At 48.9% G+C, this 20,266-nt stretch overlaps 1 protein-coding gene across 1 annotated transcript in view; it reads left to right on the top strand.

Moving 5' to 3' along the window:
* Positions 1-20,266, top strand: part of USP32 (ubiquitin specific peptidase 32) — a 119,682-nt gene that overhangs the window by 32,566 nt on the left and 66,850 nt on the right. The window contains 1 exon segment of the mRNA XM_033172171.1: positions 2,801-2,928. Within this exon segment, the coding sequence (XP_033028062.1) occupies positions 2,801-2,928 (128 nt within the window).

Here is a 20,266-nt window from a genome sequence, read left to right as displayed (position 1 = left end):
CTGACTGCATTTACCATAAGGGCTAGTAATATATATATATGTGGTGTGTGTGTGTGCGCGCGCATGCCTGTCAAGTGAATTTGCAATTCTGTGTGTCTGCATTTTGATTGCTCTTGGGAGACAAATCTAGTAGCCACTCTTTACCTCCTTATGTTTGCGTATTGTTGCCTTTCCAATAGAACAGTTCCTTCATATTGTGGAATCAAAAAACAAGCTCTTTGCAACATAGGAAGCTGCATTATATCAGGTTCACGGTGCATTTACCCCACTATTGTCTGCTCTGAACTGATAGCAGCTTTCCTGTGAAGGGTCTTTCTCACAAACTGTGACTTGATCATTGTGACTGGAGATGCTGGAGATTGAACCTTCTGCATGTAAGGAATGTACAGTACTGTGTTGCTGAGCTTCTCCCCATACCTGCTGTTGCAGCCTTGCATTATTGAAAGATCCCGAGTTTGACATTTGAATGGGGTAGTTGGGGGTGAGGAATGTCCTGTGTGCCAGCACCAAAGTTTAGCTGCTTCCTTTTCCATTAAACTCAGGAAGAGAAAACATTTCAAATTCAGAACAGCTGGCACCAGACTCCTAGGTTCATGGAGCTATTCCACCCTGACTGCAAAACAACCCCCACCCCACCTTTTCTTGCTTCTTTTGTGTACAGCACACTCTCCTTCTCTCTCTCTCGCTCTATATATAAATATATATATTGGAGCAGACATTCGGAGCATTGGAACCGGCCTCCTGGAAACAGACCAAGTTCAGTCAGGAGGCTTGATCTTCACAGTGTTCTGGCTGGCAACAGATGGGGGAGCTGGGTGTACAGATTAGAATTTGTCCCTGGGACTTGAAATCTTTCTATTGTGGTTGCAGACAGCCTTGTGAGAGCTGAATACAGAACACATGAACCTGGCAGCCTGGCGCTGCCATTTCCTCACCCCCAGGGGAGGGGCAGGGGAAAGAGAGAATCTATTCCTCTTGACACAGCATTTGAAGAGCCTGATAAATAACTTCAAATCTACCCCCACTAACAATATTTATGAAGCTTCAATTTTTAATTTGTTGTAAGAGCCTCACTCTGGGAATGGGGGAAGCATTCTTGTGCAGCACCACGCAGCTCAGAGCTGGGCAACACTTTCAGCATTGAAGGTCAGCCTGGCAAATGTACTGCAAGCTGGAGGGACCTACAGCTGATCTAATTTACTTGGGGTGGGGTGGGGGGATTGAAATGGATGCGGTGTGCACAGAATTCTCCTAAATATTTCTGATGCTAGACATTAGGTCTTAGGCCCTAATGCAGGGATGAGCGAGCCTGTCTGTATATCCTTAGTGGTCCACAGCCATTAGCCCCAGATTTGGGGGAGGGACCACAGTTCCCAGGTTCCATTTGCAGCATCCTCAGGTATGGCTAGGGAGAAACCCCATCTGAAGTCATAGAGAACCACTGCCAGTTAGTCAATCCTGAGCTTGATGGCCCAGTGGCCTGAGATGGAATGGGGCAGCTTCCAGTGCTCCTATATAACATGACATGCTTCAGCAGCAGACATATCAGCTGTTTAGTGTACTTATGAACATTTGCTGCGCTTCATTTAACCCGGCATTGTGCCCAGTGAGTTCAGGGGAGGGGGTGTCACGTAACTAATTTTGGAGCTAGCAACCATGGAATTCCAGTTTCTTCTCCAAGTGGGGATGTGTGGTAATTGTTGGCATCTTCGAACAGGAACTTTGGGTCCAGAAGGAAGTCATCAGGCAGTCGTCACATGGTCACAGATCACAACTGCAAACCAGAGGAATGTTTAGGGCATTTTTGTGTTTGTGTTTTCAATGCCACTTTATTCCCTTCTAAGAAAACCCTTCTTAACAAGAGGGGAATCAGTTTTGAAATGCCAGGCAGTGGCAGGAGTCTTTCCTGTTGCATCAGTGGAGCTTGCAGCTTGGTAGAAGAGGGGGCTTTCTCTGCTCTTAAATTGTAAGGAGCAGCAAATCCCCTTTGAGTCATCCTTGAAGCATCCCACAGTGTTGCTTGGTCTGGAGCTTTAAAGTAAAATGGCACATGCAACAAAGAGGGAGTAGTGCTCCACCCACTGGTGCTTCTATATTTTGGGGTCTCTGCCAGGGCTGTCTTAAGTAAATCCGGCACCCTGGCACGAAGATCCCTCTGGTGCCCCTCGCGCTCCGCTGGGCAGGGCCAGGTGTGGCGGGCAGCCGGAGAGGTGGGTGGGGATGCTGCCAGCTGTGCTCCACCTCTGCCTCCGTCTGCTTGTGTGAAGCGGTGGCGTGGCGCTGCTGTCCAGGGAGCCCTGGTTGCAGCGCCGATGGGAGGCTCGCCGACAGCCTCCCCACGTACACAGCCCAAGAAGAAGTGGGCGAGAGCAGCGCTGCCGGCAGAGCTGGAGGGCGCAGGCACCCTCCTCAGGCCATGGCGCTGTAGCGCCAGTAGCCTCAGTGGCTAAGACGTCCCTGGTCTCTGCCTTCTAGCTTTTCCTACAATGCCCCAGATGAGTGTTATGGGAAAAACAAAATGGCAGGTGCCGGTGGACCGACAGCTGCCAGAGCCATGTATCATTGTTTGGAGGAAAGATGACTTCAGTGCAAAGGGCTTTCTGGGACACGGGGACTGCAGGAGTGACCAGGGAATTCTGTGTGCTGATGATGGGTTTGCATTGTTTCTGCAAGAATTATCTTCTTCCAAAAATCTTAGCAAAAAAATTCATTTTAAAAAATCGGCTGACTTTTCTCTGAGTAAATTTCTTGATTACAGAGTATGTACCTAACTCTTTCCCTCTCTTCCCTCCCATTGCAGTTACAGATGTAGAACTGAAGCGGCTGAAAGATGCCTTCAAGAGGACCTGCGGACTCTCATATTACATGAGCCAGCAGTGCTTCGTTCGTGAAGTGCTTGGGGATGGAGTTCCTCCAAAAGTTGCCGAGGTAATTACTGATTTCCTTGAAGTGTTGGAGGGTCATGGTTGAGTTGCATGCATTCAACTTGCTCTGGAAACGGTTGCTCAATATCTGTAGTCCTCTATAGCCTCACACCAAGCAATATATCGGTCATAGTGTTTATAACATGGTGTGTCGCTGCTTTGTGAAAACTAGCAGTTGTAATCCTGGGGCCTGTACCAGGCTTCCCTCGGCCTGGTGTTCTCCATATGTTTTGATCTACACCTCCTGTTGTTTCTAGCTGTGGCTGATGGGAATTGTAATCCAGAATGTCTCAAGATCAGTAGCAGGTTGGAGAAGATTATAGACACCTGCTTTTGCTTGCTTCAGGCTGAAGACAGCTGCAGCGCAGAACATCTGGAGGGCACACTAGTTTAGGGAAAGCTGAACTTTTAAGTGCTGGCCAGTTCTGTCACACTTCCTGACCAAGCAGCAAGTCACAGGATGAAGGGGTGGGATGGTGCAGATAGGAGAGAAGGTTGGGTTCTCAATGGCTGGGGTCACCAGGGAGTAGGTTTATACCTCCACCACAGCAGAACCTTTGCTCAAGAAGTGAGAAGTGAGTGGTTGCGCTTCACTGCTATGGGGAACAGTAGAGTTCTGTGGTGGCAAAATATTGGGTGGAAGGAAATACCCCTGCGCTGAGAGAAAGGTGGCGGTGAAGGCAAAATCTGTGCTTCATCCTTGCACTGAGTGACCAGACGCTCACAGTCAGGAATTGGGGTGTGTCTTTGTGCTCAGTGTGTAGAGATGCACTGCAGTCCACCACTGGGTCCTTCTAGTATACAAGACCCCACAGGAAGCTGCCTTGTGCTGAGTCAGACCATTGGTTCATCTTGCTCAGTATTGTCAACATGGATTGGCAGTGGCTCTCCAGGGTTTTGGAGTCTCTCCATCTTTGTCTCTAGTCACAACAACCATTTCTTACCCTTATACTCCAGATGTCCAGGACTTTCTTCAGCAACTTCATCATTTATCTATCTCCGTCATCCCGCCACCCACCCAAAAAAGGGTTCACAAATCTACACCTGATGCTTGTATGACTTGAGGTAGTAAAAGAGGGCAAAACAAAACAAAACACCCCACAATAATTTCTACCTTCTGCTATTGTTTCTTGTTAATGTTACTCCCTTCTTTTCAAAATAAAGCTCTCCTAGTTCTGTGGCCACAAACATACATTTAAATGAAAAAATAAGGAGAGTGAGGAGGAGAATTGGGCAACTAATAAATTGAATTAATAGTAGTGGGGCCTGCAGCAAATTGTTGCAGGATGGAGTTCTGCTGATCAGGATTTCAGCCACTCTGTTCTGTTTCCCCCTTCCGATAGTTCTCTGTTCCCACAACTGTCAGTCAGCATTCCATGGCTACTGGACATGCTCATTCTTGACTGGGTTGTTTGTTGGTTCCCTGCCCCCCTTCTGCAAATCTTAGGGTGTCCCCCCCCCGCTAAAAAAACAACACCCCTCTTGCTGACAACTTCCCTCTTGAGCGTGGGTGGTGCTATTTTGGCTGCGTAAGTGACGGCATTCAGTGCCTGAACGTCAGAAATAGAGGGGATCATAAACAGCTCTAGTGCTCTCCTCCCACACTTTTGGGAAAGATATATTTGGTTCATAAATAACCTGCTGTGAAAAGGGAAGGGTGTCAGGGCTGATCCTAGTTGGGAAAACAGCATCTGACGCAGATGGTGGTGGCAGCAGTTTGCCTCGCTGGCTGATGCAGCTTCTCTAAGGAAATCACCGGAGTCATTGAGTCTGATAGAATACTATGTTATTAGCTCCCCACCCCCCATCTAAAGGTGCCCTGTGTGGCAAAGAATAAAGTGGGGTAGCAAGTTCTAGGCCTAGGGAGCGGCTCAGAACATGGAAATTGGTGGTTGAAATAAAATATCCCCAAAACTTGAAGGCGAAAGTAAAGATGAACAACGTGGAAGAGTTGAAGAATGAATTACTTAGAAAGTGATAAGCAAGGTTATAAATTGGATACAAAAAGGCAGTCATGAAAGGTAATAGTAAAGGAGTAGCAGCCTCATAGTTCAGTCGCAAACAGAGGAAATAAGTTGAGCATCTGAATAGAAAACTGACCTAAAAAGCCTGAGATGAGACACAAGTAAACCAACAAGAGTTGGAAGCATTATTGGGGAAGAGATGTAGTTTTTGCATACCAAAGGCTCTGGTTTCAGTCCTTGGCATCTCCAGGGAGGGCTGAGAAACACTCCTGTCTGAAACCCTGGAGAGCTGCTGTCAATCAGTGACTGTAGACCCAGGGGTGGGGAGTCCCTGACCCACCAAGCATTGTTAAGACTCCAGATTCTGATCAGCCCTAACCAACATAGCCAGCGCCAACAAGTTCCTCCATCCCTGCTGTTGACAGTACTTAGAATCATAGAATTGTAGAGCTGGGATCCTGAGGGTCCTCTTGTCCAACCTCCTGCAACACAGGACTCTTTTGCCCAACGTGGGGCTGGAACTCATGACCCTGAAATTAAGAGTCTCATGCTTTACCGACCATCCCAGCTTGGTTAGATGGTTTGTGTCCCTAAGAAAATATAATTGAAGCAGGAGGCAATGAGACTTGTGGCAGAAGATGCAGAGGCAAAATGGATCAGAAGTAATTGACAGGCAAGAGCTGTTTTATCACAGAAAGGTAGTGCAAAAACCAGAGACAGTGATGGAGGCCATTAAGGAGGAAGGCAGACTTAGCAAAGAGTTGAGTGCAGACAACGAGGAGAGGAATAAGAGGAAATTAATGGAGAAAAAATAAGATTAGTCCAAGAGGGAGTGAATAAAAGCAGGCACTTTCAACAAAGAGCATCAGATGCAGATCAGTGCTGCAGTTGTTCAGTGGCATGAGCAGCCTTCCTTGCTGTTCTATATCCACACTATCCTTTGAAGGTGCTTTAAGCATCACTTTTGACTAGATGTAGCTTGTTTTCAGGTTTTGAGGGGAGCAGATATAATGCTTTCAAAAACACTGCCGTGAGAGAGATCACCTAGAAGTGACACTCCTGTGCCTTTTAACACGTAGACAGGTAGAAATATAGCAGGCGAAGCTGTTGATTTTCTAATTATCACAAGGTCTTTAAGTACACAGGAACTCCACCAGAGAAAATAAGTGAAGTGGGGCGGTGGCAGGAGTGAGCCAGCAGTAAATTACACCGAGCTAGTTGGTATTAACCCTTTACAGTGGTGCCTCGCAAGACGAAATTAATTCGTTCCGCAAGTCTTTTCGTCTTGCGGAAATTTCGTCTTGCGAAGCACGGTTTCCCATAGGAATGCATTGAAATTTAAACAATGCGTTCCTATGGGAAAAAAGTCCAAGCCTCCTGCCGGCGAGCGGGGAAAGCGAGCGGCAGAGCAAGCGGCAGAGCGACCGGTGAGCGGGGAGAGCAAGCAGGGAGCACGATCGGCAGCGGGGGAAGCCAGAAAAGCAAGCGGGGGACACGATCCACGGCGGGAGAAGCAAGGGGAGCAAGCAGGGAGCACAGGGGGAAGCCAGGAAAGCAAGCGGGGACACGATCCACAGCGGGGGAAGCCAGGAAAGCAAGCGGGGAGCAGGATCCACGGCGGGAGAAGCCAGGAAAGCAAGCGGGGAGCAGGATCCACGGCGGGAGAAGCCAACGGAGCAAGCAGGGAACGCAGGGGGAAGCCAGAAAAGCAAGCGGGGGACACGATCCACGGCGGGAGAAGCCAGGAAAGCAAGCGGGGAGCAGGATCCACGGCGGGAGAAGACAGCGGAGCAAGCAGGGAACGCAGGGGGAAGCCAGAAAAGCAAGCGGGGGACACGATCCACAGCGGGGGAAGCCAGGAAAGCAAGCGGGGGACACGATCCACAGTGGGGGAAGCCAGGAAAGCAAGCGGGGGACACGATCCACGGCGGGAGAAGACAGCGGAGCAAGCAGGGAACGCAGGGGGAAGCCAGAAAAGCAAGCGGGGGACACGATCCACAGCGGGGGAAGCCAGGAAAGCAAGCGGGGGACACGATCCACAGCGGGGGAAGCCAGGAAAGCAAGCGGGGAGCAGGATCCACGGCGGGAGAAGCCAACGGAGCAAGCAGGGAACGCAGGGGGAAGCCAGAAAAGCAAGCGGGGGACACGATCCACAGCGGGGGAAGCCAGGAAAGCAAGCGGGGGACACGATCCACAGCGGGGGAAGCCAGGAAAGCAAGCGGGGGACACGATCCACGGCGTGAGAAGACAGCGGAGCAAGCAGGGAACGCAGGGGGAAGCCAGAAAAGCAAGCGGGGGACACGATCCACAGCGGGGGAAGCCAGGAAAGCAAGCGGGGAGCAGGATCCACGGCGGGAGAAGACAGCGGAGCAAGCAGGGAACGCAGGGGGAAGCCAGAAAAGCAAGCGGGGGACACGATCCACAGCAGGGGAAGCCAGGAAAGCAAACGGGGAGCAGGATCCACGGCGGGAGAAGCCAGGAAAGCAAGCGGGGAGCAGGATCCACGGCGGGAGAAGACAGCGGAGCAAGCAGGGAACGCAGGGGGAAGCCAGGAAAGCAAGCGGGGGACACGATCCACAGCGGGGGAAGCCAGGAAAGCAAGCGGGGAGCAGGATCCACGGCGGGAGAAGCCAGGAAAGCAAGCGGGGAGCATGATCCGAAGCGGGGAGCACGATCCGAAGTGGTACCGCGCAAGACGATTCGTTTTGCGAGTCACGGCCATTTAAAAATTCGTTTTGTGAATCACCTAAAAAATCGAAAAACCCTTTCGTCTAGCGGGTTTTTCGTCTTGCGAGGCATTCGTCTTGCGAGGTACCACTGTATTAGCCAAACCAGGATCTGCACAGGAGTGCTAGGTCTAACAAGCACTCATCTCTGGTAGGTCTTGCCCCTGTGAAGCAGTTGCTGAGACTGAAGGTCTCCACCTCCTCACAGCTGCCTAAGTCCCCTCCTCCAGAGTTTCCCCTGAGCAATTTGAGACGGCACCTGTGTGAAGCTAACTTCTCCTCTGCCCTTTTCATGTGTCTCCTGGTTCTGGTTTTGGATATCAGAACCAAGCTCCATTGCAGCTTTCTAGTTTGTGTTACTCGGGGAGTTAGAATGATCAAGCAGCATGCACCCCCACACTTCATGCAGCTCATTCCCAGTAAACCATAAGGCAGAAATCCCAGCTTTATGTGCCATGGGAACACAGTCTGTATGTGTTCTGGGTATATCTAGAGCAAGATCTGTGCCATCCTTGCTGAACCTGTGGAAGACAACAAATAATCATGTCAACATAATATTTATTTTCCCAGCAAAGCTAGCTGGGCATGTTTCTAAAAGAAATGCAGCAAGCAGCAGTGAAAATGGCAAAAAGACTTCCCCTGTTTATAAAACATTCATTCTTAAATGTTTAAACCTAAAATAATAACAACTCCCTTTCATTCCCAGCTGTCCCTAATCTGTAATGGGTCCTGGTGAAATCATCATAAGGTAGAAGGAGCTGGTGCGTTTTCAGGGCTGTGTGTACTGTACCACAAGAGCACAACAACTTCAGTGTTGTGTGTGTGCTGCTCAGCTTCTAGAAAAATTCAGCCTTGAAAAATTCAGCTGTATATTAAGCTGTCCTGTATTTTCCTAACCTGCATGACTGAGAAGATATGCTTGAAAGCATAATGACTGATATCTCAATCTGGAGAGGTGTTGGAATAAAATTTCCAGGTTTGGGGCATGGGCCCTATTTCTCTCTCTCTCCCTGCCTCTCTCTCATTGTATTTAGGAGAGACAGAGATCGCAGTCCAGTGCTTATGTACATGGTGGTGCCAGTGCTTACATATTCTGCATTTTGCAAAGCGGTCAGTAATCTGGAGGTTTTCCCCACACCCCTTCTGACCTTGGAGGCAAAAGGGGCATGGATGACCCATCTCCATAGCACCACATGCTGCCATCCTCATTCCCCTTCATAAAGTGGTTCTCTGTTATAACCAGCTATTAACCAGGACCTTCACCAGAACCACATGATGCAGTCAATGCAATGTGAAATAATTTCCCAAATTAAAACACTGGAAGTGCCTTTTTTTAACTGTGGAAATTTTCTGGGGGCTCCTACCACAATATTTGGGTAACTTTCAGAAATTATTCAAAGCCAAGAAGAGAACTTGAAATTTATAGATCTCTGCACTGGGTTTGAATGGTAAGCAAGTTACTGGCACTCATAATAGCTGTGGTAGAAAAACCTGAAGGGGCAGGCAGTATCTAGTAAGGGCTCAGAAAATGTCAGAAGCTTGTTCTATATAATTTTAAAACCCATTTCAACCTGGAGGCCATCTGTGATATATACAGCTATTGATTTTTCTGGTATGAATGATTAGGTATCTAGGCATCTCCCATTAAGTGAAGTCAGAACTAGGTGCAACCTATTTCTATCAGGTGAAATGGGCTAATGATTTTTTTTTTTTTGTCGCTTGAGAAGCAATTATTGATAAGACTCTGCCTGCATCTTTTGCAGATGCTGTTGTACATGTGCACAAGAATAAGGATTTGGAGAATAAATACTGAGTGTCCACAGAGGGATACAGAGCTCTAACACAGGACAGGGCTCTAAGTAACCTTCAATTCTACGTTGAGTCTGGTAGTTGGCACAGACTTTGGACTCGTGAAAGGCAAATCAAGTTTCTAGGCCTCATTATTTGGAGGAGAGGTTTGGAAATGTACACATGGTTATGGCAGAATAGGATTAAGTTCATTGCAGTGGAGAGGGAGTGTAGCACTTACTGTTTCTCACTTAACCATACCTTTTCTTCTGCCAAATGCGCGCACACAAAAGGCAAGATTCTCCAAACTCTTGTATGTTGCCATATTCTTGCTTGGAAAGCCAACATATAAATATTTTACATACTTGGGGGGGGGGGAAATCACTGGAATATTAGATTGTTGATTCAGAATATTATCTGATTTGAGTCCAATGTATGGAAGCATGCTTCATTCCAGAATGGAATAACTTTTCGAGCTCCCAGGTTGTTGATATAAATATTACTAAATAGCACAGTTGGTGTATGTACATGGCACTACACAGAGTAACGCAAGCAAAAAAATGGGTCCCTCTCCCATAGACTTAACCTAGTGAAGGGAGAGGAAAGAGCAGTGGGTCTGAGTAATATGCCATTGCATATACTTGGACTCATTTTGGATTTGGGATGGAGGCCAGGAGTATTCAGCCAGGGGCATTCTAGGAAAGGTTGGTTATTTACATGAGGGAATTTAATGCAAGAGGGAGCAGGAGTGCTGGGCACAAAGGACTACTAGGTGACAGTTTTTAGTTCCTTTTGGGAGCCAGTTTCAGAGTTTTTCAAATGCCAGTGTTTCCCAAGACTAGCCACATTTTCCTATAACTTGCCACTGCCTTGCCTCAGCTTGAGATGAATGAGGCAGGTGGATACAGGGGCTGCTGAAATGAAAGCTGCAAGTCAGGTTTCATGTGTGTTTGAATAGAGCTCATGCCAGTTGTTTGGGCTGTTGCACTAAGGCAGGTGAAACCACAACTCGCACCAGCCATCATGCCTAGTGATTGGGGATTATGGGAGGTGTAGTCCAGCAACACCTGGAGGGCCACAGGTTCTCCAGCCCTTCCGTTCCTCCGAGGACAGAGACACCAAAGCGGGGCCTTTAGTCCTCTAAATTAGGGAGCATTGTGTTCAGTGTTTATCTGTGGATCTCAACAGATGTGGCATGTTTATATGTACAAGCCTCATCTGAGCCTTAGTCAAGCTTGGCTGCAGTTTGTCCCACTGGTGTGGTGGTAACCTTTGAAATGTAGGTGTGCTTTGTGACAACGCTCATAGCCACACCTATTCTTAACACTATACAAGAGGAGTGTGGAACCTGTGACCTTTAAATGTTGCTGGACTTCAACTCCCATTATCCCTCACCACTGGCCAGGCTGGCCAGGGCTAATAGGAGTTTGGAATTCAACATCTGGAGGTTCCCCATCCCTTTTATATAATGCAGATTAATTTTTGACCAATGCCAACTTTTTTCACCCCACCCTTTTTATTTTTTGCTTAACATCCAGCCTGATTAAGAGTTGAACCAGGTTATATCCTCAAACCGTCTTGCCCTGGAGAGCATCCTTGCTGCCATATTATGCACCAGCTAAATTTTCTAAATCTGCTTTAGAGGCAGCCCCATGTATAATGCATTGCAGTAATCTAGCCTAGTAGTTACCGAACATAGACAACAAAAGTTAGGCTATCCCTGTCCAGATAGGGGCACAGCTGCTTGCCCAACAGAAGTTGATGGAAGGCACTTTGTGTCACCGAGGCCACCTAAACCTCAAGGGACAGCAGTGAATCTGAAAGTATGCCCAAGCTACGTACCTGTCCCTTCAGAGGGATTGTAACCTCATCAAGAACAGGCATCCATCCTTTCTAGGGAACCCACCCACTAACAGTGCCTCTGTCTTACCTGGTTTGAGCTTCAGTTTGTCATCTTGCGTAAGTCACTGTCTTAGGCATGCTGCCTCACCAGGAGTGACTGAATGGTTTCCCTGCACCTGATGGGGTTAATGCATAGGATTTTTTCCAACCTTGCAGGAGGTTGTTGGACAGAGGCCAAGTCAGAAGAGCAACTCACAAAGAGATTCAATGGACAGCCTCCTTTTCAGGGCAGGGCATTCTGCCTAGTCTGCACCTTGACAGTGATTGAATGCTCCAGTCACGATTGATATAGAAACATGTCAGAATAGCTGATCGGAAGGATGGAAGATGAGCAGGGCATTGGGTGGAGATGTAGCGGACAGCCTCCTGTGCGGCTGGGAACTTTGGGCTGCCAGAAGCTGTCGGTAATTTAACTCCTCACAGCACGCAGGGGTGTCCTGGCACACAGCTGGCTAATTACCGCTCGAGGAGGTGCTTCGGCTCCACAGTCGGTTGCTTCTTTTCCTCCTTTCCCGTAAATATGGCAACCACTTTTAATTGCTGCGCAAGCAGATTTGTTTAGAAGGAGTCAGCCTTTCCCCCCCTTCTCTGGCACAGAGAAATCTTAATAGATATCATGGAGGGAGCTGGGCATTCTGAAGAGTAATCTGCTACATCAGTTTTAGAAGTGTAACATCCACGCTCTTCATCTTGAAAGCAGGCTGCTCTCCACACGTCACACATCAAGTGTATTTTCAGTGTATTGTCAACAGAAAGGGCTGTGAGGTAAATATCGTTGTATCCAAAGGTGAGATTTGTGCCTGCAGCTTTGAGAGCAGAATTTGGACTGTGGGTCCGGAGAATTTCATGTTTTATGTAAATCATGTGTCACTTGGTTTGAATCTTAACATTGGTTTACTTAGGGCAGGCACGGCAGTCTTGTAGTCTTACCTGAAGGATGGTTTGGTGATTTTAAGAGAGCTGCACACCTGGTCGCTTATAGCAGCTATGGTGTGGAATTAGAGATTCAGTGTCTTGTGATTTCCAGGACCTGAAGGGTTCTGGGTTGTCCTGCTGGTGTCCCTGCTTGAACTGTCCTTCTGACCATGAGGTCTGTGTTCATCCATCTGGCTACACTAAGGTGGCTTACAAAATAGAGCTACAAATGTAAGCACCAACAATAGAACAGTGTAAACAACAGTGAATAAAAGCAATTGTATTTGTTGACAACAAAATAAGACAGAACTGAAAAATAAATACAACCTATTTACCACAACAGACCAATAGTACTGTGCCACACAAGTCACCACTGGCATTCAGGCTTTCGTGAAACAAAAAACAGGGAGCTAGTGCACTAAAGGGTCACTAGCCTGCAGAGTTTTATTAGACCACTGTGGACTGACAGAAATGCTGGTGTAGAGGTGGGAAGCTTTCATCTTCTTGCAGACCACTTGGTTTCTCTTTTGGGACTAAAGAAAGGACAAAGCACTCCATCCCTCCTCCACTAGCTCACTTTGAGAACTTGCATACAATCCCTGGTTGCTTTTTGTGCCAGCCAAATGGTTAATACAAAGCTGGATCAGTGCCTTCTGATGTGTCAGGGTTCTGGTTGAAACTGACAGCATGTCAACAACTGACAGCTCATGCTTTACATTCTGTGTGCTAAGCAGTGGGAAGGGTGGGAGGGAGGAGAACTCTACTGTTCGGCTACAGCTTGTAGGGAAAGTAGAAGAACCACAAAGCCACTTCCAGACAGGCAAAGTTAAGGCAAAGCAGGCCTCTCTGAGCAAGTTAGGACCCTGGACAGCTCCCAGTTGGCTGCACTATAAAAGATGTTGTCTCAGCAGAGAGCTGGTATCACATGAGCACTTATGTATGCTGAGCAAGGCACTTGGCTCTACCTCCTTGACAGTGTTAGAAACTGAAATATGAAAGCTAGGAGATAAATGGCACCTTAAACCTAGGTTATGGGCTCAACAATGGAATGTCTAGGCACACTTTTTTTTAATAACAATACAAAGCTGCAAATGAATGAACTGCAGCTAAAATACTCATTTTTCACATGCCTAGTTCTTCCCCTGCCCCACCCCTCTGATATTCTTAAGAGGGTCTCTTCTCTAGTCTTCAGAGAGTAGCTGGAAGTGGGGAGGCAGAAAAAGGTCTTTCTTTTCTTCCACTCTGCAGTTTTAATCTAAAATCTTTGGTGCAGTACTTCGCCCAGAGCTCAGAAACTGCTCACGCTGATGAAATACCCTGTCACAAAATGTGCCTAGAACAATGGGAGTTTCAAACACTGCTTCTTGAAAAGATGGCTGTGTTGACTTTGGGGGCCCTTTTGTGATTCTGTAGGCATTTACTTCTGTGCTCTGTAGTGGAGGGGGTGTTAGCAGGGGCTTGTGCTCTGAGGAAGATGGTAAAGCTACATCCTGAAGTCAGGAGGGTCCATGGGGAAGTGGGCAGCCTGTATTTCTCCCTCATCAGGGATCATGACAAGACTAGGGGAGAATGCTGCAAGCCTGGGACTTGCTCCCCGCTTTGCCCCCATGTAGAGGTTTTGGGAAGAGGGACATGTCTTGAAATGTGTAAAGTGAATTATGTTGCTGTTGTGTGGAAATACTTTCTGGAGACTCTGGTGCCCCTGAGAACCTATACAGTGGAGAGGTAAGGAGGCCATTTGACAACTGTTGAAAGTTGTTAATGCGTTTGGTCCTGTTTTTGAAAAAAGTGGGACTGGCCTATGGCAAGCACTAGAGAGGGCAATCAAAGCTGAAGCTCCATGCTACCTGGTTACTGAAGCAAAGCATCTGTCTCTGCTGGTGTTTTGTCTTGAAACTCATGGAAATCTCTTGCAAGGACTGTGTGCATCTCAGTCCTTGTAGAGCAGTGGGGAGTGAGGGTATCTCGCCACAACTGGCACTAAGGAGAATTACATTTCTGGCACCTGATCATCTCTTGAATGTTTGTGTGGTCATTGTGAGTCAATGTGGTAGCCTGGAATGTCCCATACATTTTATGCTGCTGTCCTATTCCTATATCCGCTGTGTTGTTGCCACTCTTCAGGTAAATTTGCCCTCAAGTTAACTTTTGCTTTGTCGTTGTTGCCAAAGCTGCTTGTTCATCATCATTCCTGTGTTCCAGGTTTGCCTCATGGGGTGTGTGCAGTTGCTTTGCTTGTGAGAAATGATCTCCCAAGTTTTTTTTTACATGGGACAGATCCCTAGAAAATCATTGAGTTAGCATTGTTGGAGGGATAGCTTGGATAGACCCTTGCAGTTGGTAGCAGACTTTCTTGAGTTAGATAACCTGGCTCTGCACAAAGCAGTTTAATACATGTATATTAATTTCTCTGAGAAGTGCATCAGTGGCTCTTTCCCACCCCAAACCTAGTTTTATCTTCACAACAGCTCTGTGAGGGAGGTTAGATTGTTGTTGTTGTTCAGTCGTGTCCGACTCTTCGTGACCCCATGGACCAGAGCATGCCAGGCACGCCTATCCTTCACTGCCTCCCGCAGTTTGGCCAAACTCATGTTAGTAGCTTCGAGAATACTGTCCAACCACCTCATTCTCTGTCGTCCCCTTCTCCTTGTGCCCTCCATCTTTCCCAACATCAGGGTCTTTTCCAGGGAGTCTTCTCTTCTCATGAGGTGGCCAAAGTCCTGGAGCCTCAACTTCAGGATCTGTCCTTCTAGTGAGCACTCAGGGCCGATTTCCTTGAGAATGGATAGGTTTGATCTTCTTGCAGTCCATGGGACTCTCAAGAGTCTCCTCCAGCACCATAATTCAAAAGCATCAATTCTTCGGCGATCAGCCTTCTTGATGGTCCAGCTCTCACTTCCGTACATTACTACTGGGAAAACCATAGCTTTAACTATACGGACCTTTGTCGGCAAGGTGATGTCTTTGCTTTTTAAGATGCTGTCTAGGTTTGTCATTGCTTTTCTCCCAAGAAGCAGTCGTCTTCTAATTTCGTGACTGCTGTCACCATCTGCAGTGATCATGGAACCCAAGAAAGTGAAATCTCTCACTGCCTCCATTTCTTCCCCTTCTATTTGCCAGGAGGTGATGGGACCAGTGGCCATGATCTTAGTTTTTTTGATGTTGAGCTTCAGACCATATTTTGCGCTTTCCTCTTTCACCCTCATTAAAAGGTTCTTCAATTCCTCCTCACTTTCTGCCATCAAGGTTGTATCATCAGCAAATCTGAGGTTGTTGATATTTTCCCCGGCAATCTTAATTCCGGTTTGGGATTCATCCAGCCCAGCCTTTCGCATGATGAATTCTGCATATAAGTTAAATAAGCAGGGAGACAATATACAGCCTTGTCGTACTCCTTTCCCAATTTTGAACCAATCAGTTATTCCATATCCAGTTCTAACTGTAGCTTCTTGTCCCACATACAGATTTCTCAGGAGACGGATGAGGTGATCAGGCACTCCCATTTCTTTAAGAACTTGCCATAGTTTGCTGTGGTCGACACAGTCAAATGCTTTTGCGGAGGTTAGATTAAGGATGGCATAAGGCCACTCTGTGTGCTTTGCAGCTGAATGGGAATTTCAACCTGAGTTTCCCTCAAAAACTGTCCAGCAGTCTAACCACTGCACTAGAACTTGGAGGTGTCTGTCTACTAGAGCTGTGTAATGCGTTAGTAGATTTAAACAACTTTAGCATATTTGAAGCATGCAAAAATGTGATTTTTAACAGAACTGGAATATACGAAGCTGGCACATGAAGCCATTAATGCACTTGAATCACATCTGCTTAAAGCTGTGCAGTGGGACTCTCTCTGAAGGTGGCAGAAGCTAAGCATTTACCAAGCCCAGGAAAATAGTCCCTTGGCTCCTTGCAGTGTTTTCTGAGAACCAGGTGCTGCTTTACAATAAAAGGACCTGAAATACACTCTCAGGGCTGAGCTTCCTTGCTCAGAACAGACCCTTTCTTCCTTTTGAGGCCCTGCTGTGTTTTCAGAAAGTCAACCCTGTTTAATAGCCAGGTAATGTGAGTGGATAAAATGGCTGCAACCTGCTGTGTTTTTGTTTCTTATCTTCCACGGATGAAGTTTGCAGTATATTCGGGGGATGAACATTTTTAAGACTTCCAGCCTTCTCGGAATGGAAGCTTCAGAAAAGAAACACCAGCAATGAGAATCTGGAGGGCAACAGGACAAAACCTGAAAGGTCACTCTCTGCCTCCAGGTTCCTGTAGTGCTTGCTTGGAACCAGTAGCCACTACAGCTATGGGGAGGCTTCTGTACATATGGCTCCTTTGGAATGGTACTGAAGTCTTTAAGCTGGCCTTGCAAATAAAGTAAGTGAACATTATTAGCCTGTAAACTGTTAATAGTGCACGTGCCCAAGCATGCCAGAGTTGATGATTAGTGACAGACAGACAACCTGAAAGGAGGAGGAGAGCCCCACTCCGTTTCAGTTTATTAAACCTGCTCTCCCTAGTCACTTCCAGTTTACCTCTAGAAAACTGGAGGAGAGTGCTTGTGATATGATTGCCTGGGCTAGAATGAGAGGTTGTGGCGTTCTATGTGCCAGTGTCCAAACTTTAGGAGAGCTGGCATCAATTGTTTAGGGAGAAGCCTTTTTAAATCAGTTGTAAATAAAACCCCAGGCACTAGGAGTGCCTGATATTTATGCACCTTGAAAGTGCTCCACCTCTGGTTCTTGGAGAAGCAAGACAGGCTGAGTTATTTTAGCAGGGGGAGATTTGTCCTATGATGACTTCTTGCATGACTATTGGACCTATAAATAATCATCTAGTGCTGCAACCTGAAGGGTAGCTAATAAGTAATATGATATACTGTGCGTGTCTGAGGACAAATGTGTTGGAACAGGTTTGTAGGCCCGTGAGGCTTGAGAGGGAGGTGACAGAATGGCCACACCACTGGTGACTTAAGTATGAATGTTCATTCCCTCCCAGAGTAGCTGACGCAGTGACAGGCATGGTGTAGGTCAGCTGTGGTCCTCCTGATGTCGTTGAACTCAAAACTCACATCAGCCTTAGCCAGCATAGCCAATGGTCAGGGATGATGGGAGTTGTAGTCCAACAACATCTGGAGGACCACAGGGTTCCCCACCCCAGAAAATAGAAACTGGCCAGCTTCCTTGTGTTTCCTGTCAATTGGTGGTGGGGAACCTTTGGCCCTCTCTTTTGAGGAACACACTGTGCTCCTTCTGGGGCAGTTTGTTCCCCATCCTGCACTTAACTCTCACTTATGGCTCCTAGAAGCTATCAGCATGTGACAACAGCCACATCCTGGGAATAGCTTTGATTGACCGACTAAACTAGGTGAGGGTAGCCAATAGGTCTCAAACCCTCAGTGAGTTAGGGACTTCCCCTGTATGTGAAGACAGGCTCTGGCGGATTGAGTGGATAAGAACAATACTGGGTTTAACAGTTAAGAAGGCGGTTTCTGCACAGGCTGTATAGGGAAGTGAGGGGCAGATGGGGCTCATCAGCCTGGGAAGGTAGCCCATCTACGAAATGGAAAACACTGATCCTAAACCTCCGCTGCTTGCAAGACATCTTTGGGAGAAGAAAAGTCTAAGGAGTAAACCTTACACAAATTTGGAGTGGAGTCCCTAAGATGGTGCCTTGCACGCCTCCTTCCAGCAACTCCTGCAACTAAGCAGGTGCCCAATGTATGGCTCTGCTTTCCTTTGGACCACATCAGGGAGGCCAAGAGCGAGGACATTGTCTGTGCAGCCCAGGACCTCCGTACACGCTGCCTGGGCTTGTGCCCTGGAGAGGTCACTTCAGTGCTGATAATGCAGCCATGCTTGCTGGAGCTGAAGGGACTTGTAGTTCAGCAACATCTGGGGAGCCAAAGGTTCCCTGCGCTGGCTATAAATAGATAAGCAAGGCTTTAACACTTGTTTTTAGAGTGGATGGGAAGTTTTCACTCGTAATAATAGTGCTTAACATTGCTTTAAAGTACTCAGAACCACTTTACCTGCCTTAGCAGTCAGTAGCTTTGCCACCTACATTACAAATGAGGAGAGGGAGGCAGGGAGGCTAGGGAGGCGGCCAAAGGCTGATAAGTGAGTTCATATCAGATGCAATATTCATACCAGGGACTTAAATCATTTGCAATCCAGTCACTTACAGGGGAAATGTTAACTAGTAGCCACTAGAGAGTTCTTCCTGTGTCATAGTCCTGCCAGCCGCCCGCCCCCACATATTAAAGTCCTGTTCCTTCTCAACCTAAGATGCACAGTTGGGAGAATAATAGGCACTAAACCACCTATTGAAACCACGTGTCGTTTGGCTTTGGGCTAGGGGCTGATGGTTGTGCCGGTCAGCTCTGTTGATAGGGCTTGGCGTAAATGTTGACTTCTGGCAGTGGCTAGAAGCCCAGGATAATGTATGGGGTGGGTGTGGGTGACTTGGAGATTCCCTTCTTGCAAAGGCTTTTGATTTTTGTTAGTTGGGTTTAGTTGTGCATGTTTGTCTATGGGACCACTTTGTACAGAGGCAGGTTTGAGTTTCACACTGCAATCTTTGTCTACTTTTACACCCAGGTAAGTGTTAGTAGGATTAAAGCCTGTGATGCCAGGTCGAGATCGCCTTACATGTTCAGGCTTTTAACGCACCTGTTACCTCTTTGGAGGTATTCATTACTTTTCAGTTCTAATGTTTGCACTGCTGCTGTTTTTATGAAAGACAGTTGTTAGCAGTTGAATTACTTTTTATTGTTTTGTTTTTAGTTTTATTGTCTGAAGACTTTAGATGGGGTGGCATGGTATAACACGGGGGTAGGGAACCTGCGGCTCTGGAGCCGCATGTGGCTCTTTCGCGGCCCTGCCGCGGCTCCGGGGCGGCTGCCTGGGGCGCGGAGGTGGCGCGGAGTGGTGGGGGCACTGCGCCTGAGAACTCCTCGGCCGGAGGGAAGACGCGCCAGCCCTGCCAGCGATGGAGGGGCGGTTTGCAGGGGGGAGAGAGAGAGGGAGGGAGGGGGCAGCCGGGGGGAGGCGCGGGGGGCGGGGCCTGGTGCGACGGCGGCAGCGCAGTTGGCGGAGCGGAGCGGTGCCGTCCCCGCCGCGGCCCGCCACTGTGAGCGCGCAACAGGCGCTCCTCCTTCGGCTCCGGGGCGGCTGCCTGGGGCGCGGAGGTGGCGCGGAGTGGTGGGGGCACTGCGCCTGAGAACTCCTCGGCCGGAGGGAAGACGCGCCAGCCCTGCCCGCGATGGAGGGGCGGTTTGCAGGGGGCAGAGAGAGAGGGAGGGAGGGGGCAGCCGGGGGGAGGCGCGGGGGGCAGGGCCTGGTGCGACGGCGGCAGCGCAGTTGGTGGAGCGGAGCGGGGCCGTCCCCGCCGCGGCCCGCCACTGTGAGCGCGCAACAGGCGCTCCTCCTTCGGCTCCAGGGCGGCTGCCTGGGGCGCGGAGGTGGCGCGGAGTGGTGGGGGCACTGCGCTGCGCTCCTGGCCCGCCTGGGCTGCGCCCGCCGCGCCATCCTCCTGACCCGCCGCGCCTGCCCGCTTCCCTCCTTGGAGTGTCGGGCCCGGCGGGCGGCTGGGGTGTCCTTGTGGGGCTTGGCTCCGTTGCGCCTTCCCCACCCCCGGAGAGGCGGGCGGGCGGGGGACCTTCCCGGCGTCGGTCGCCGGATGGTGCTGCTGCTGCCTCCGCCTGGCTTTGCTGCTCCGCCTCGCCGTCCGGCGCCTCTTTGGCAGCGGGATCCGGGGGGCGCCCGGGGGCCCGGCCGGGACTCAGAGCCTTCCTGCGCCGCTGTGCAACAGGAAGGCCGGGCGGCGGCGGCGGAAACGTCCGGGCTGCTTCTGAAACCTCCGCCAACCGGTGCTTCGCCAGCGCTCGCTGCGGGCGGTGTACATGCTCAACGATGGCCCCAAGGGCGGCTCGGGGGCCCGGAGCCCCGAGGCCGGCGCGCTGCAGAGCCTGGCGCGATTCCCCCCCAAAAAACCTGTTTTTTGCTTTTTGGCTTTTTGCCTTGCTCTCCCACCCCCCCTCTCTTTTTTTTCCTCC

This window comes from Lacerta agilis, chromosome 15, assembly GCF_009819535.1.
Source record: "Lacerta agilis isolate rLacAgi1 chromosome 15, rLacAgi1.pri, whole genome shotgun sequence".
Classification (NCBI taxonomy): Eukaryota; Metazoa; Chordata; class Lepidosauria; order Squamata; family Lacertidae; genus Lacerta; species Lacerta agilis.
The sequence above is the reverse complement of the archived record's forward strand: the minus strand, read 5'-3'. Positions and strand labels throughout refer to the sequence as shown.